The 17,674-nt window shown below is 47.3% G+C and overlaps 6 protein-coding genes across 6 annotated transcripts; 5 read left to right on the top strand and 1 right to left on the bottom strand.

Moving 5' to 3' along the window:
* Positions 1-240: 240 nt before the first annotated feature.
* On the top strand, positions 241-1,608 carry BT62DRAFT_961645 (NAD(P)-binding protein; the record flags this gene model as incomplete). The annotated part of the gene is made up of 9 exons (XM_043188599.1): positions 241-347; positions 399-433; positions 492-658; positions 709-744; positions 799-872; positions 922-1,109; positions 1,164-1,239; positions 1,307-1,449; positions 1,501-1,608. The coding sequence occupies exons 1-9, from the start codon at positions 245-247 to the stop codon at positions 1,606-1,608; spliced, it is 930 nt and encodes a 309-aa protein (XP_043045151.1). The 5' UTR covers positions 241-244.
* A 1,028-nt stretch (positions 1,609-2,636) lies between these two features.
* Positions 2,637-5,624, top strand: BT62DRAFT_439752 (alcohol oxidase). Its single transcript, XM_043180891.1, has 9 exons — positions 2,637-3,238; positions 3,294-3,877; positions 3,933-4,103; positions 4,155-4,203; positions 4,259-4,547; positions 4,610-4,700; positions 4,752-4,784; positions 4,840-4,952; positions 5,009-5,624. Exons 1-9 carry the CDS (start codon positions 2,865-2,867, stop codon positions 5,312-5,314), a joined length of 2,010 nt encoding a protein of 669 aa, XP_043045150.1. The 5' UTR covers positions 2,637-2,864; the 3' UTR covers positions 5,315-5,624.
* Positions 5,625-6,854: 1,230 nt separating this feature from the next.
* Positions 6,855-9,131, bottom strand: BT62DRAFT_883464 (cytochrome P450; the record flags this gene model as incomplete). Its single annotated transcript, XM_043182750.1, has 14 exons — positions 6,855-6,930; positions 6,981-7,124; positions 7,175-7,294; positions 7,340-7,421; positions 7,474-7,661; positions 7,781-7,905; positions 7,965-8,022; positions 8,080-8,137; positions 8,188-8,229; positions 8,285-8,391; positions 8,446-8,635; positions 8,692-8,696; positions 8,753-8,888; positions 8,942-9,131. The coding sequence occupies 14 exons, from the start codon at positions 9,129-9,131 to the stop codon at positions 6,855-6,857; spliced, it is 1,521 nt and encodes a 506-aa protein (XP_043045149.1).
* Positions 9,132-10,863: 1,732 nt separating this feature from the next.
* BT62DRAFT_927382 (terpenoid synthase) lies at positions 10,864-12,517 on the top strand. The gene is made up of 9 exons (XM_043185235.1): positions 10,864-11,024; positions 11,075-11,120; positions 11,177-11,215; positions 11,277-11,310; positions 11,362-11,408; positions 11,464-11,557; positions 11,609-11,891; positions 11,948-11,991; positions 12,041-12,517. Exons 1-9 carry the CDS (start codon positions 10,908-10,910, stop codon positions 12,372-12,374), a joined length of 1,038 nt encoding a protein of 345 aa, XP_043045148.1. The 5' UTR covers positions 10,864-10,907; the 3' UTR covers positions 12,375-12,517.
* Position 12,518: 1 nt separating this feature from the next.
* BT62DRAFT_927381 (NAD(P)-binding protein) lies at positions 12,519-14,292 on the top strand. Its single transcript, XM_043185234.1, has 10 exons — positions 12,519-12,916; positions 12,962-13,007; positions 13,059-13,172; positions 13,223-13,249; positions 13,296-13,361; positions 13,420-13,488; positions 13,538-13,590; positions 13,638-13,734; positions 13,790-13,797; positions 13,852-14,292. Exons 1-10 carry the CDS (start codon positions 12,644-12,646, stop codon positions 13,882-13,884), a joined length of 786 nt encoding a protein of 261 aa, XP_043045147.1. The 5' UTR covers positions 12,519-12,643; the 3' UTR covers positions 13,885-14,292.
* An 895-nt stretch (positions 14,293-15,187) lies between these two features.
* BT62DRAFT_961630 (cytochrome P450) lies at positions 15,188-17,431 on the top strand. The gene is made up of 12 exons (XM_043188598.1): positions 15,188-15,422; positions 15,472-15,649; positions 15,702-15,975; positions 16,030-16,067; positions 16,122-16,212; positions 16,267-16,370; positions 16,420-16,618; positions 16,681-16,690; positions 16,744-16,796; positions 16,846-16,991; positions 17,042-17,218; positions 17,272-17,431. Exons 1-12 carry the CDS (start codon positions 15,221-15,223, stop codon positions 17,363-17,365), a joined length of 1,566 nt encoding a protein of 521 aa, XP_043045146.1. The 5' UTR covers positions 15,188-15,220; the 3' UTR covers positions 17,366-17,431.
* The last annotated feature ends 243 nt before the right edge of the window (positions 17,432-17,674 follow it).

Below are 17,674 nucleotides of genomic sequence, written 5' to 3'. Positions count from 1 at the left end.
TGACATTCTGCGGGCGTATCACTCCTGAGCTCGCTGAGTTCGCTGAGTTCGCATTCGGGTCAGGAGTGCGGCTTATTTCAAGCATCGCCGATGAGATCGTTGCGATGATCACCCATCAGACAGGATCGAACCGAAACGAATTGCTAACCGGGGGCCCGGCTCCCGCTGACCTACCAAAGATGATGTCAATCAGCTTTTGTTTTCTTTCATATACGTCCCCTTCTCTTCCGCTTCCACGCCATCCATGGGAAATATGTGGTCCCTCATCTCCCAAATGTTCCCTCCTAAACCGAAATGGTCTGTCGACGACATCCCAGATCTGACAGGCAAGGTCATCATTGTCACCGGTCAGTTTCTTTTCCGTACGTCGTTCGACATCTCATTTTTTTAAATCTTAGGTGGAAATACCGGATGTGGAAAGGAGACTGTAAGAGTGCGTGAATCCTGTCTGACACGTTTGGCTCCGTTTGATTCAAACATTCTTTGTGTAGGTACTACTTTTGCATGGCGCAAAGGTCTATTTGGCCGCTCGAAGCGAAGGCAAAGCAAGAGCAGCCATCGAAGAACTGAAGAAAGAGACTGGATCTGAACCTATATTCTTGCCCCTGGACCTCGCAGACTTAGTCAGTGTCCGTCGTAGCGCTGAAGAGTTCCTTTCGTGGGTTTCTGTCCTTTTCGTATCCGTTCTGTTGTCTGAAGGCCGTTCAGGAAGGAAAAGCAGCTCCATATCCTATTCAACAATGCGTAGGTGTCATAGCTTCCGTGCCGTGTCGACGACGTGTTGATCGCTCTTGTTAGTGGTGTTATGCTGGCGCCGATGGACATGCTCACCAAGCAGGGCTACGACCTCCAGTTTGGTACCAATGTCGTCGGTACGTCTCTTTATACCTTAACATTCTCTCGTTTAACCCTTTTCGTTAGGACATTTCCATTTTACTCAATTGGTGCTACCTGCGCTTCTTGCGGCAGCGACGCCTACCGAGAAAGCGCGGGTAATCACCACGTCTTCATCTGCCAATTATATGGGTACCCTCAACTTTGATCTCTGGGCTGACGGGCCTGCGCGGAATAAAAAAGGTGCAGGTGATATGTATGTGCAAAGCAAGCACGTAAGTCATATACAGTGTCTCTTTGGAATTGTCTAATATGTATTACAACACTAGGGCAATGTTGTTTTCGCCGTTGAACTCGCCAGGCGTTACGGGGCGCAAAATATTATTTCTCACTCTCTGAATCCAGGTCAGACAGACATACATCTTATCCCGTTGGATTCAAGTTCTGAATCCTGTCTCTTTCATTTGTACAGGTAGCATTCGCACGGACCTACAGCGTCATCTCTCTCCGTTCGCCAATAAGATGCAAGATATCTTCCTCTTCCCCGTATCTATGGGCGCGTTGACCCAGCTTTGGGCCGGAACTTCGCCCGAGGCTGGACAGATGAATGGCGAGGTAAGTGTGCATCTGACCTGAAGCGATTTTATCGCTGACCAACAAAACCAGTTCATGATTCCTTGGGCCAGGCTTGGCAAAGCACGTAAGGAGACGGGAGACCCTGAGGTGGGTAAGAAGCTGTGGGAGTGGCTTGAAGCACAGTGCAAGGACTATTAATTGTCGCGTAACATTGCATGCATCTCAATTGCGAACCCTTCGTTGATACCACACACTACTTTCTTTCCCATGAACAATAATATATGCGGATTCTTTGTTCAATGATGACATCCTACCTCAACCTCCCGACATAGTGGGCATCACAAAAATGTTATTGATTCCGATGTCTACAAGGAGTTCTGCGGGGATCTACCTTCCTAATTCAGCGGGTCCGGGTATGCGTCATTCCAATTCTGCTGCGCTGCATAGATGCGTAACTCTTCTTAGAAGGTAGATGGTACGGGCGCTCCGATAAATGTGTCGCACATTGCAAAGAGGTACAGCCGATCAAACTTACCTATCCTTGATATCTGACCATATTACTACTTGGATGGGGCCCTGGTTCGGAATCGAAAGTCCCTAACTGGGCAGTCCTAGTAAAAGGTTCTTCCGCGTCACTTGGCTCGCAACCAGGATATACGATGACAAATACCCTTTATGGCTGAGGGTTTGAATCTTTCACATGGGGCTACTGAACCAATTGAGGAACGCCACCGATGTGCTTACAATCTCTATACGAGGACATCCTGGCCAAATGACTTCAATCACTGGAAATCAAAGCCTGACTTGTAATTTGCACTGTACGCTGCTTTCACAGGTGGTGGAATCGCCCATAAGCTTACAACGAGTTGCGGGAGAGGTGAATTTTACATATTTGGTTATTTTAGATAAGATCAGATGAGATAATCTAATCGATCACCAGTGACCAATCAAACTCATTTTTCAGTGGAGACTGTCAGTGTCATCCAAATTCTGAACCTTCTTGACGACATGTATGCTCTATACATGATGGGCTCTTCAATGTTCGTTTCCACTTTTCCCAGATTTACCGGATTGGATACTGATCGTCGCCGGTAGTACCGTCTCCTGAATTACTTCAAACGACAAAGAGGGTTGAACAGAAGGCAATGGTAATTCAATGTTTGAAAATTGAGCGGAAACAGGCTTGAAACTGAGTGGCGCTCCGACTGCCTGCAGCAGCGCCAAGGTCGCATCAGTGCCTTCCCGAATCAGGGTTTCTCATACAACTTGCAAGGCTATGTTCCAGCTTGCAGCTCCATTTGACGCGCGACCTGTTCCTTGATCCTCCTGACCATGTGAAGTCCAATGCAGGCCAGCAGGATGCAAAGCCATATATATTTGGCGACCGATTTTCTCTTGACGGTCAGACGCAGCCTCTCTTCCTTTGAATCTCTTCGTTCAGAGTGGACTCTATCATGCCCGCTCTCACTTATCTGTTGTTGGCCGCCATCTGCGCGTCATCTGTTCACTCTCTGCCTTCCAAACGTATTCAGAGCTGTAATGCTACTGTGACACCCTCTTCCTTCTCATCTACGTCTTTGGATGTTGTCATCGTGGGTGGTGGAACTGCTGGCCTCGTCCTTGCTTCGCGCCTTTCAGAAAGCGAGAAGCTACAGGTCGGTGTGATAGAGGCGGGTTATGATCACGCCAACGATCCTCTCATCGACATCCCCAATGATGCAAACCTCCTTGGATACCAGGGTGCTCTGTTTGGCAACTCGACTTATGATTGGGAGTATACAAGTGTCCCACAGCGAGGTCTAGACGATAGAGTTCTGTCGTATCCTAGGTGTGTGCCGTTACAATACTACGGCTTTATCCACTAATACCTCAATACTTAAAAGCGGAAAAGTTCTTGGTGGCTCATCTGCCATCAATGGTATGACAATACAGCGTGGATCCCGCCAAGATTACGACGCTTGGGGAAACGCCTTCGGAAACGGTCAAGAATGGACTTTTGACGCCGTCCTCCCCTACTTCGAACGTTATGAGCACTGGCATGCCCCTACTTTGTCAGCTACGGGTGACCTTGACTCGGACGAACTAAGTGCAGTCCATGGCACCAGCGGCCCCGTCTCCGTAAGCTATAACAACTGGCTGCCAGACATCGACACTCCCCTCATCCAATCGGGGATCGCCCTCGGTCTCGGACCAACCCAGAACCCTGACGGAGGTAACGACACCTTCTTCCCCAATTTCGGAGCGTCCCACAGCTACGATCCTGCTACGGGAAGCCGCAGCTATGCGGCCAGTGCGTATTATGGACAGACCGAGCGGTGTCGCTCTAACCTACATCTGTTGACTGGTGCTATTGTGTCCCGTATTATCTGGTACAACAACACAGCTACGAAGGCAGCGGGTGTAGAATATACAGTCGGAACCGAGAAGTTTACGGTAAAGGCTTCCAAAGAAGTCATACTCTCAGCTGGTAAGCAGCTTCTTCTGTGTATAAATAGATGTTCACTGACCCGCTTATCTTACAGGCTCCCTTAGATCGCCACAGATTCTTGAGCTAAGCGGAGTCGGCAACAAGACATTGCTGGAAAGCCTCAACATCTCCGTTGTCGTCGATATCCCTCAGGTGGGAGAGAACTTGGTAGAGCAGTTTATCGCAGCAACGGACTTTTTGGTTCGTGATGGGGTGTCCACACTTGGTATGTTGGATCAATGTATTTGCCGCATTTTTGGTTAAAGTCACTCTACAGATGCTCTCAGCAACAATGCCACCCTCTTAGCCGAACAGCAGAACCTTTAGTATGTTTTGCCGTTCTTATCCCAAGGGTTAATCTTACCAAATCTATTTTCTTAGCCGAACGAACAAGACTGGCGCATTCACCTACTGTTTACATGTCAATGCTCCTACTCCCATTCGTTCAGTTGTTCCGGAGGACGAATTCACGGCCATGCGCGCGGTACTCGACAATTATCTCGCCAACGCAACTCTCACTCCGCTACAAAAAGTGCAATACGATGTCATCAAGCAATTCATTGACGGCGGTGAGGTTGCCACTGCCTCCTTGTTGGTACTCCCGAGCGGTGGCTTGGTCAGCACTCCGGCAGCAGACCAGGGTTACATATCGGTCGTTTCGAGTCCAGGGGTAAGATTTCTTGTCCATGCTGAATATCCTCTTCTTTAACAAAATCCCATTCCGGACAATAGCACCCTTTCTCACGCGGAAATGTGCATATCAACACCACGGACCCACTTTCGTACCCCCTCATTGACTCTGCATTCCTAACAAACCCCTGGGGTGAGATCATGGATTAACTGGCGTTTGATGCACTACTGATGCATCTTTCAGATGTCCAGGCTACGTTCAACTTTATGCTGTTTGGTATGTTGATGAAAAGTCTTCACGTCATCCCTCATTCATTGACTGTTGAGTGTAGTTCGCAAGTGGATCGCCACTGTGGACGATGTAGAATCGCCTGGTACCCCTCCACAGGATGCAGATTCATGGAGTGATGACCAGTGGACGGCGTACGTGAAAAGCGTTCTCGGGGTTCGTGTAACGTTCTTATATTTGTGCTGATTATCTGACAACTTCATACACTTTAGACTGCCCATCATCCAGTTGGAACCGCAGCCATGGCATCGCAAGAACTTGGAGGTAGGTGCAGTTTTGATCAGCCTCGATATCCATTCACTGTTCGCCGTGTAGGTGTCGTCGATCCCCGATTCAAAGTATATGGTCTCCAAAATGTCCGCGTCGTTGATGCTAGCGTGTTTCCCATGCCTGTTGGCATAGCCCCGTTGTCGACAGTATACATGCTAGCCGAAAAGGTAAACTGCATGGTTTCTGATCATTTCTTCCCTACATCTGACTTGATTTCCAGGCAGCTGATACTATCAAGACCGATCTGAATGCTAACTAAATTAGTGTTCAGGTTCTTCATCAGTTCTTTTGAGAGAATACCCACATCAGACGTTCTTTACCATACTACTTTAAAGTTACGCGGCTACGTCTTATATCTGATCGTGATCGTTTCATCATAATTAATTTTATCTGCAATGTGCATTTTGGGAGTGTTTACTTTCCACAGACTGTTCATCATTTATCGAACACTTAGTGGATGATTATTTATTATATCAGATATTAAATATATGAGTCTTTGCTCAAAATTCCCACTATCCCATACTAGCATGATGAGTTTCAAATGAAAGGTATTTCTTGAAGTACTTCAAGTTGGCAGTCCTCAGGCTTCAGGACGCAAAAATCAAACCCAAACATCGTGACCTGGGGTTGAAAATGAATGCTTGCTAGCTCAGCGGCTGCCACCATACCTGTATTCGTAATAAATGACGATCTATGCCAATGAATTTGATCGCCTTGAACATTGAGCAGCGGGTCGGTAATACTAAGACTGTAAGACTTCATAATTGGTGGCAGAGACAAGGGCAGGCCAAGGACTATGTCCTATTTCACGGCAACTCCCGCCTTTCAGCGACGGGCCGACCCGGGCCTTTGAACTTCCTGCTAGCCTTCGTGGTCAATTCGTGGTAGTAGGTGGTTATCTGACCGACACGGCACAGCGATGGATTCAGAAGAAGGATGCTTAGCTCATGACTGTTGCATAAATACTTATCAGTAGGAAAAATAGTTCTACTGAGGGACACGTTCAATCTCAAACCAAACGTTGCTATCCCCAGTAAGACTGAATATCTTTGAATCTTATAGCCGGAGGAAGATTTAACAAGTAGGTTTCCTTTTCAAGAAGACCTGTAGAAACGGATACTCTCAAAGGAATGTACGGCATACCTGGTTCCATCGCATGCGTCGCTGCTCTGGAATGACATATCTCCTTCGTCATCGCAACGTCACAAAATTGGCCACAACTTGAAGGCATCGCAGGCGACTCGCCTACTATTATTAATTCATTCAGAACGGGAAGATCACTTCTGATAGTCAAATCAAAGATGCCATCACCGCAAACATGGATATGCTATATGTCAGATACATGTAGACAGCATTTGAATGACTGTTCGACAGCGATACAGTTACGAGAAAAGAGATCCCTGAAGCTGTGCACGCGATTCCGGGCGTGTGAAGCAATATAATGACTTCCATCGGAGGACCTCGGTCGTGGCTATCACTTTTCAATAGCCGGTGGTGCATTGTACAAGGAACTTGAAGTTGTCACAAGTCGAGTGATGGGGCTTCTCTACTAAAGTTGAACCTCAAACTCTGTAAAGAGAAAATCCAGTCAGCCACATCGTACACGTCATTGACAAATTATTCATGAAAACATTTAAATTTAATCCAGGTAGCACTGAGATCCTGACCGTCCTTGATCCTCCAAGCACGCATTTACAACTATCCATGCAAATAGTTAATTTAATAGCCGTATATCTAGAGACATACTTAATCCAAGACTTTAAGGTTCTTCCCTTTTCCAGCTCGACTTCAATCATCCTGCGTAATGAGTTCGAGAGCAGCCTTGGATCGAGGCTTAATAGTACACGGAAATGGGGCGGGGTGACTATTTATAGCGGTCAGCTAAAAATGGAGTCTTCATCTGCCCACGCTCACCTGATCGTTCCCGGGCTGAGCTTCACTAGAGGTGTGATCTCATTCCCGCGTTCATCGATAGCTTTCGAAATATCGAAGACGGCCAGAATTGACGCCATGGCTATCCACATAGTGTCAAGTGCCATAACCCTCCCTGCACAAGCGCTGTCGATGGAATTAGGCCACTCTAGAACGAGACAGGCACCCTCACGTACCGCCTTCCAAACCCAAATACCCCATTATCGATCGGGTTGGGTAAGGTTGGGTTCTCAATGAATCTGCTTGGTCTGAACGTTTCGGGGTCTGTGAAAATGTCGGGGTTGTGAAGTATAGCCCTAGGAGAAGTTTAGGCAACGCTCACACGTTGATAATGGACTCACCATGCATTTCCGTACACGAAGGCACCGGCTGGGATATAGTATCCTTTGTAATTGTCAGCATTAACGGCGCGATGAGGCACAGCTAAAAATTATTGTGAGTGAGGATCGTGTTAAGATACCTGACCAGTCCTTACCCATCGGTAATACGGGAATCCAGCGAAGGACTTCCTTTAATATCGCCGTGACGTATGGAAGCTGGGTTTTATCGGAAAAGTCGGGTAAACGTTCACTGCCCAATAATTCGTCGAGTTCGGCTTGTGCTGCCTTTTGAACCTCGGGATAAAGTGTCATCGCAAGGACAAAAGTCGTTAGAGTTGAGACGCTCTGGAACATATCCTGTCAGTGTTCTGAACCGTTTCGAAGGTCAGAGGAATTGTACCGTATCAGCACCTGATTATCAACTCAATAAGAATACAAATGCCAAAGGAAATAGAGCTAAACTGACCGGCAGCATATGCGACGGCAGCGGTGTCTTTAATGAGTTCCTCACTTAACCCTTGACCAGAAGCAGTCTTGTTCTGCTCGAGACAAGCGGAGACGAAGCAAGGCTCGGCATTTCCTTCATCCTTGCACGTGCACCAAAGTTTAGTTCGCAGCGTGATCCGATCAAAGAGCTACAACTTACAAATTTCCCCTTCGCCATGTCATATGGTGCATTGATCATGGCTTCTGAGAGTTTGCGCCTATAATGGGCGCTTTCGTAAGGCGAGATGGTAGGCCTACCGACAGAAGACACTTACCACTCCCTGGCCTTTCTCTTGAACTGAGCGCCCGGGAACCAATCAGGAATGTACTTCACTGCAGAACGGATGTCAACAGGCGAAAATTTTTGGGTTTGACAAACGTACTGGATGGAAATAGATCGACAAGAAAGGCTCCAGGAACTGCAGCTACAGAGCTTCTGATGAGTATCATCGTCGCTAAGAGAGTGAGGAAGGAGGTTACCTTCAGATGTACTTTGAGATGCTGCCTCGACCAGACGGATGTAAGGATCACTCTCGTCCACTACCGTGTGTCCATACGTGCGCTTGAGAATAATATGACCCGTGTAGCTGGAAAACATAGTCGATGAGGAACATTATTTTCAGAAAACCGCACCGACATACTGCCGAAGGTTTTCAAGATAATTTGATGGAGAATGGACCATCAAAGATAAGAGCTCGCGACAGATATGCAGTTGGATATGCCGGTCTTCTGACGAGCCGGATGTGCCAATATTGAAGTGGTTGTTGAATACTCGTCTGTGTTCCTTCCAACGCGGCCCGTATCGCATGAGGGCAAATGTCCAGTCCCATCCTACACGGCACACATCTCAAAAAATTGCCCTTATACCATATCATGGTCGGACGTACCCATTCTAGACGTCGATAATGGATTTTAGCTATCACAAACAAGTCAACGAAAACTACTCACAGGTCGACAATCATTGGCATGTCGGGCCGATCTGAGTAGTTGGAGCCTCGCTTGTCAAAAAGATCAGAGACCGAGGTAGACGAATTGAGGATTATCATAGTTTTCCCAAGAACATTGAGGGAGATGACATCCTCATCTAGAAATATAAAAGTGTCATTTCACTACTATTAACTTGGGTGGTTGACTCACTAAAATTTCGAGACCAATGACGAGCTCTGATATGAACGTCGTTGTTGGCCAAATCAAGGAGATTACCTATAATAGGATATCCAGGAGGCGCTGGGGGAAGAGGGAGAGAAGAGCGGGGACGAAAAGTCCTCCTGAGCCACAAGACGAGAAGGATAACCCAAATGACAACGAGAAGAGATGCAGAATCCATGACAAGATGGAAACGAGAAGGTAACAGCACCCTTAGCCCTTAGAGATGTACTGTATCCCGATGCTCAGTCTTCCCACAAAGGAAAGTACAGAGAGGCATACCCATTAAGTAGAAACCATTGTAATCAGTCACCGTTACTCCGAAGAGGGTCACTAGTTGAATCAAGATCAATACCCGTCGGGCGCAGAGTCGAAACCATGGAATGAGCGAACATTTTCCAACGTCCTCTATTCAAACGTGAAATTTCAGTGGATCAGGCCCCTGCGGAGATGAGGTGTTCGATGATGACGGAGGTAAATAGCCAAAGTAGGGCCGGGCCATCCGAGCCGACATCCGTCACTGGTACCATTCCGCGCGCATCGCCGCCTTTGGTTCACTTGGGAGCTTCGAGCTGGAATGTTGTAACTACTTAGACTGGCTTTTTTTCCCTGCCCAGTTGACTTGACAAATTTTCCCATGAACTCCCACTGCGATCTGGGCTCCTTTCCTGCCAGGTGCCTCCCAGGCACTTCTTGAATTATTGTGCAATTGTTTCTTGAATGTTATCCATTTTTGTGGAACAATTATCGATCTAGATAGTACGCGTGGTCGATCACTCGGTCCCGGTGGCTCTGTTTCTTCCAACTGGAGGTATATAGGCCAAACCCCCATTGGTGTACTTACCCCTGGACAGTTGAGGGCGTGTATCGACTCGCCGCTCGCAGGACATTACCAGCGCCAATGTCGGGCCCAAAGGTCTGCAAAGGTGTTACAAGTGAATACAAGGTATTACAAGAAATTCCGAATCGGAAAGAGCATATACTTGACGCCTTCAGTAATCCGTGGAAGATGGATCATGCGGTTATCATTTTGTCTGCCGGGATATGTTACTTTATTAACTTTTTTTGAGTATATCCCAAACTTCCGTACGACGTTAATGAAGGTGCATAGACCGAAGGCTACTTATCGGATGCGATACTTGATTTGAATGACTTCCAGTAGACTCCAGTTTTATGAATAGGCCGGCGCTAAAAGGCCCAGTCCATAGACGCTGACATACCACGGAATGCTGTTACGGTCGTCTAAGTCGACCGTTCACACCGAACGGGGTGAACGAAGTCTATTCATATTTTTATTCGACGTTCTTCATATATCACCCCCTCTTTATACTTGGAAATTCTACCTAGCAGTTGACGTCACGCCTCACAAAAGTCAAGAATAGGAAAACTAGAAAGGATGACTCGTCATGGTTTGTGAGCCGTCGTGATAGGGCCGAGTTACCGTTGATACAGGATCGTTGTGAACCGTCGTAAAGCTATACGGAACGCGGATCAGACCCAGGGTGAACGAAACAATGCTCGTCCTTTGCTTACTGATATTTATGACAACTAAACAATATCAATGAATCTCAGTTCAGATTCATCTATGGTAGCATGTAGGCGAGGTGGCATTTCCATTTTCTGGTTCTTTTTCAACTCCGCACAGGAATGTTCGCGCAGAGTGGCGCTTAAGGCATCCACGCATGGAGTTAGATACCGGAGTTACGCCAACGTCGCGCCCCGGCTTATGTTACACCAAGGCACGGTAGCCACGCTTCAGAGAAGTTCCCAACCCGAAGGAGGGTAAATCTCGCGAACCGATACCATCTATGGATGTTGCGACGGGTTTCATTCACGCTATCGCAAGCAGTTCATTTCCGCTACATTTAAAAATCACCAGCGACATTCCTGCCAGAAACTTAAGAGGTTCCAGACTGATCTTTCAGAAAATCCCCACATCCTTCTTCCGCTATTCTCAATGTCTCAACGCATCTTCCTTCCTGATACTCTTGCCAACTGGCAGTGGCCTCGCCATCTTAACCCCCACTATGCTGAAGTCAAGAAGGAATCAGCGGCCTGGGCACAAAGTTTCCGAGTAAGTTGCATACAATGTATACCCACATCGAGTGTTCTGAGGAGCATTAGGCCTTCAAAACGAAAGCTCAGGAAGCATTCGATCGCTGCGACTTTAGTAGGTCACGATTGCGGTGCTTACTGGACTTCAACTGACCAGACGCCATCACTCAGACCTCCTCGCTTCATTCGCGTACCCGCTGGCGGACAAAGGCAAGTAATGCAGGACATAAGATTTGACTGTCCAAGCATCCTAATCTGCCCTCGTCTCTAGCACGTCTCCGTAGTGGATGTGATCTCATGAACCTGTAGGTCTTTAAGTTATTGCTCGGGGATATTTTGTTGATGCGATCATACAGTTTCTTCGTCATCGACGAATACTCGGACGTCTCGACAGAGGATGAAGGTAAGCCCACTGGACTTCTCCTAGAAATAGGCAGTGTTGTTGACATCTGTCTAAGTGCGCGCACAGAAGGACATAGTCATGGACGCCATCCGGAACACAGAGAAGCCACGTCCCGCCGGAGAATGGATTGGAGGAGAAGTTTCTCGGCAGTCAGTACCACACGTTTAGATACCTATCAGCCAGGAACTGATGCACCATAGATTCTGGGACCTTGCGAAGAAGACAGCAAGCACCCAGGCGCAGAAACGCTTCATCGACACCTTTGACGAGTACCTGGAAGCTGTCGTGCAACAGGCCGCCGATCGAAACAACTCTCACGTCCGAAGCATCGAGTCGTACCTTGAAGTTCGGCGGTGCACTATCGGCGCGAAGCCATCGTTTGCGCTTCTGGAGTTCGACATGCAGTTGCCGGACGACGTCATCAATCATCCGGTTATTAAAGAGCTCGAGAAGAGCTGCATTGATATGCTCTGCCTGGGAAATGTGAGTGATTGTATATAATCAAGAGAAGCAGAAGATGACCTAGTGTTTTTTTCAAGGATGTTGTTTCATATAACCTTGAACAAGCTCGGGATGACGACGGGTGGGTAATAGTACTTCACCCGTCATTATCATTCTGACGCAGTCTCTAGCCACAATATTGTCACTATCGCAATGAACGAGCTTAGGACAGATGTGGCAGGTGCCATGCTTTGGGTCGACGAATACCACAAGCAGCTCGAGTCCAGGTTCATGGAAAACTTCAAGAAAGTGCCGAGATGGGGAGGTCCCGTTGACCTGCAGGTTTCTCGATATTGCGATGGCCTCGGTAATTGGGTGAGGGCTAATGATCAGTGGAGCTTCGAAAGCGAGAGATACTTTGGAAAGAAGGGACCGGAAATTATCCAGACAAGGTGGATAACGCTCCTGCCAAAGATGGTGTCAGAAGAACTTGGTCCTCAAATCGTTGACGGGTCCCATCTGTAGAGAGTACGTTGGCGTAGTATATACTATATATTAAAATTAGTTTCGAGGAATATTTAAGAGTATAAGCGATGCAGATAGCAAGTAGATGGACTTCGGATTTGAAACACCGAAAGTGGCATCATGTTACATATGTTTGGCAAAACCCTCACGAACCGCTTGAACCGAACCACCACTTACTCAACGCGACCGGTCGATGACCATATCATGATTGCAATCATATATAAAGGTGGCAACAAACCATTGCTTCTGTATACCTCCCCCTCGACAGAATGGCATCTTCTTCAGTTTCTCAAGGCAGAGTAGCGCTTGTCACGGGAGCTGGACAGGGCATTGGACGTGCTATTGCACTTCGATTGGCTTCGGACGGATTTGACGTCGCACTCAATGATCTCCAAGCGAACGAAGAGAATCTCGTGTCTGTGCTGGCTGTTGTAGAGGCTAATGGTCGCAAGGGCTGCTACATCTTTGCCGACATCTCGCAGGAAGCTCAGGTTGAAGAGATGATATCTCAAGTCGTTGGAAAACTAGGCGGGCTTGACGTGGTACGTTATGCTGTTGCTTCGTGGACGATTTTTTATTTCTATAAGATGGTCTGCAACGCTGGGATATCCATCATGAAGTCGTTTTTCGACAGTACAGTGTCACAGCTCTCTCTCTTCATCAAATTTCTCATCCCTTACCTAGCTACTGTTGAGGACTTTGATCGCATAACCTCTGTAAACCTGCGTGGTACATTCTTGTGTTACAAGCACGCCGGAAAACAGATGGTGGCCCAAGGAAGAGGTGGGAGAATCATCGGTACGCTGTTTGTTGGCGTCTTTAGAGCACCTTTGTCAATGATATTCTAGGTGCGTGTTCCGGAACCGGGAAGAAAGGTGAGTAGTTGCTGAGGATCATCTGCATCTATCTTGACATCTTCAGGTCAACCTTTGTTTAGTGCATATGCGGCCAGCAAATTCGGTATACGAGGACTAACCCAAGTCGCGGGTGAGCGCCGTAGAATATATATAACATGGGCTCCCGTTCACGAATATCTTTTTTTCAGCTTTGGAGCTCGGTCCTCATGGAATCTCCGTCAACGCTTTTGCCCCAGGGCCAGTGAAGACACCTATGTGTATGAACACGCCCAATTCTATTCAGTTCTACACTGACGCTTTCCTTAGATGATCATTTTGAAACCGTTATCGGCGCACCCAAGGGAACCCTTGAACAAGAGGTGAGAGCAATTGTGTTTTCATGTTGGTATATCTCACATTTTCAAAGCTTAATAAAACAGCGGCTTTAGGTCGCATCGCCTTGCCCGAGGATATTGCAGTTGTAGTATCCTTCCTTGCGTCGAGGGAGGCTAGCCTCATCACTGGTAACTGCTTCTTTCTCCCGTCTTCAACCATTTTTGATTTTTTTCTTCTTCTTAGGACAGACAGTAAGTATCTTTTTACGTCCACGGTTTCTATTGTAAATTTACTTGGATAATCAGATCAGTGTCGATGGCGGTATTGTATTCGATTGATAGTTGCGTGGATTCACCCTACGTTTCCTTTGTTAGCTTGATATGTCATTCATTGTTCTTGCTGTTTGTCAAAGGTTCTGTACTTCATGCTCTTATGTCAGCTCCTCATTCTGCTAGTGGAGATTGTGGAGTGTCGTACGAGTAGCATTGTTCAAGTCACATCGTGACCTTGGCGCTGTCGTGTCATCGGGGCGCACAGTGTGTCGTCTGCCACTGAGTTTCAAGGGGCTTATGAACTCAGTATGTGTTTCTAATGGTTTTCAAAAGGTGTGAAAGACAACATGAGGCATTGCCCATTTGACTTGAAATACTGGACACGGGTATCGGCTCTATCCAATAGCCGCTATTCATTCGATATTCAAGGAGAGTAGTCTACAGTCATTATCTGAATTATCATGAAATCATGACCGACCTGGCCGCCCGAGAAGAGACGAAGTGAATGACAAAGATGGGTTATAAATTGGGCTGGAGCATCACAGCATGATGACCTCAATTGAAAGATATTTATTTTTAGGCTGTCTTCAGCCTAAAAAATCAAAGCAAAATATCTTTCCAATATTGGTGCTTTTATCAAGTTTCTTTTACCCATTTGAGACACAAATATAATTAAAATAAATATCATTTGAATTCAACGTTTACGCTTCAATTATCAAAGCCATCCTGCAGTGCGTTGGATGTAATGTGACATGCGGCTCTGGAGGCAGCTTGACAGTACCCATACTTTGACCTATCCCACTATGTAAACCAAAACTGAACTAGGATCTCCGAGAAATTCCAACGACTTCCGATCACGTTCCGAAAATAACGCAGACCAAATAAGGTTGTTGCATGTCTTTCACTCCTCCGACAACGGTTTTGTGGCCAAGGTGCCTGGAGCCGATGAAATGGAAAATGTTGGACGAGAAGGCGGTCCATCGTCTCCTATGAATCCTCCTCGCGTACTTACGGGGAAGTTACTTTATTCCTACACTCCGTGCTCGGAGCAGATGTGTGCCAAGGCTGTCAATGCTGTCGATATATCCGAAATGCATAACATTTAATGTTTCGTGGCATTGTCTATCCAGGGGTGGTGTCTGAATCAGATCAGATGCCGATCGACTCGAGTTTTGTTCTGATCAGTGATTGAATGAATCGGATTGGAATCAAACCGGGCTTACCACGCGCCCATCCGTTGAAGCTCAGTTTCCAGATTCATGGGCGGTGTAAGTTTCTAATAGAATGGATCTCGAGTGTGAGAAAATATTGAGTGAAGAAGTACAAGAGGAAACCCGCATGCACAGGTCGAGTGTATCACTCCCATTCCCCCGAATCTCGGAAGCTCGTCTCTTATCGGGCCATGACTCGCATACTCTCAGAGGAGGTGTCGCCGATATGGATTTTGACTGCTATCGCAGTCATTGCCTACACCACCGTTCGCTACCTTCGTAGTCCTCGGCGCAACCTCCCCCCAGGACCGAGAGGCTTTCCTCTTATCGGAAACCTTTTGGAGCTTCGTGGAAAACAATGGCTCACATTTACTGAGCTAGGGAAGAAATATGGTATATTCTTTCGAATTGTGTACGATTAAATCATCGAACCTGGTTGCAGGTGATCTCATGTACTTCAACGTCGCCGGGCAACCGCTCGTGGTCATCAACTCCCAGAAGGTGGCAGCCGATCTGCTTGACCGTCGTGCTGGAAAGTTCTCCGATCGTCCGCGCAACATCGTTGCGTCGGACATCATGACTGGAGGAATGTTGGTCGTGTTCACACGTTACGGTGATGTGTGAGTCCTTCCTGTTCGTATTCGGTTCGCCTATCTGATGTGTAGAGTTCAGTTGGCGTCGAATGCGCAAAGCTGCTCACGAGGGCCTCAACAAAGGCGTCGTGTATAAATACCATCCCATTCAGACTGCGGAAGCTGTTCTTCTTACAGCTGGTGTGCTTGCGGAACCTGAAAAATGGAATTCGCATCTACGTCGCACCGCCGCTTCTGCCATCATGTCCATGGTATACGATACGCCTCCGACTTCAGAGAAGGATCCGTCGGTTAAAAATATTAACGACTTTGTTGCACGGCTGACTCGTGCTGCTATGCCCGGTGCCCACTTCGTGCGTTGCTCTCCATGTGCTTCGCTTCGCCTAATAATACTTATGATCCCAAAGGTCGAATTCTTCCCTTGGATGCGATGCATCCCCAGCAAGTAAGTTTCATAAATGTCTTGCATAAGCGAGCGCTGGCGAATTCCCCCCGTTAGGTACGCTAAGTGGAAGCGCGAGGCGGAGGAATCATACGTCCAAGATTCTGCGATGTTCGAAAGGCTCTTCAACGGCGTTAAGGATCGCGTAGTACGTGCGCGGTGATTACGTCTTTGGTAGCTAATTTTCATTCATTCCGGTAAGACCAAGGGTGATGAGCGTCCCAGTCTCGCGAGCACTTTGATTCAAGATGCAGGAAGACACGATCTGACTGACCGAGAAAACTCCTGGCTGGCCGGGACCATGTAGTATGTCTTCATTATCTGTCCCAAATCTCTTCTCCTGAGCCTTCAACAGCGCTGCGGGTGCTGAGACCACTTCAGGAGTTATGGCCTGGTGGACTCTTGCTATGATTGTTTACCCCGAAACACAGAAACGAGCCCAGGCAGAACTCGATGCTGTCGTTGGTCGTGATCGTCTGCCTTCTTTCGCCGACTATGAACATTTGCCATACATTCGCGCAATGGTCAAGGAGGCCCTCAGATGGCGCATGGTGGTAAGTCTCTTTCTCCGTGGTGCCGGCGTGATGCAAGATGCAGACTAATGTATCCGTTACAGGATCCAGTCGGTGCGTATGGCCCTAGAGGTAGACCTGCCCGACGCTGATAGTCTCTTTTTAAGGGCTTCCTCACAAGTCGACAGAAGATGATGTATACGAGGGATACTTCATTCCTGTAAGTGTGGATTACGCTCGTGCCATACAGTGTTCACCACCATACACAGGCCGGTACTATCCTTATCGCCAACGTTTGGCACCTCAACAGAGATCCGGAGATCTATGGGCCTGATGCTGAACATTTTAACCCTGCACGGCATCTCGACAAGGACGGTAAACTAGCCCCGGGACCCGTAGACACGAAGGAGGAGAGGTTTGTTGATATCCAGTTCCCGCACATAATACGCTGATTTTTCTGCACAGCCACGTCACCTACGGATTTGGGCGACGAATTTGCGTTGGACGACATGTAGCTAACAACTCTTTGTTCATCGACATAGCAATGATGCTTTGGGCTATGGACATCGAACGAGCCACCGACGAAAAGGGCGTCCCCCTTCCGTTGGATGTTGATGGATGCGTTGAAGATGGACTGGTAACGTATGTCCGGCACTGTTCCTTGTTTAAGCGCGTATTAATCATATAATCCGTAGCCGTCCAATCCCTTTCGAGGTCAACATAACTCCGAGGTTCCCGGAAGCACAGGCAATAGTAGAACAAGAGCGAGAACTCCTTGGATATCACTGAAGGCTGTCGAAAACGAGTTTTTTTCTTACTGTCACAATGTATAATGCATTCCGCTGTAAAGAACAGTCCATCATTTAATTGGAATAATGTCAGTGGTCCCGACCACTTACAGAGGAATGGTTCCATCATGTGTATAATCATCTATCCATTACTACCACGAGAGAAACATTGGTGTGTGTCTGGCATAACACGAGTTCTCCCGAATCCAAATCTGAAGAAGATGGCTCACTTTGAAGCTCTGATCAACCATGATACGCGCTTACGTCTCTGTAATATACCTGAGTATAATGCTTCAGAGATATAGCAATA

The sequence above is a fragment of the Guyanagaster necrorhizus genome (genome assembly GCF_019112545.1).
Source record: "Guyanagaster necrorhizus MCA 3950 unplaced genomic scaffold BT62scaffold_3, whole genome shotgun sequence".
In the NCBI taxonomy this organism is placed as follows: Eukaryota; Fungi; Basidiomycota; class Agaricomycetes; order Agaricales; family Physalacriaceae; genus Guyanagaster; species Guyanagaster necrorhizus.
Note: the sequence above shows the minus strand (reverse complement) of the source record. Positions and strands in the feature narration are given on the sequence as shown.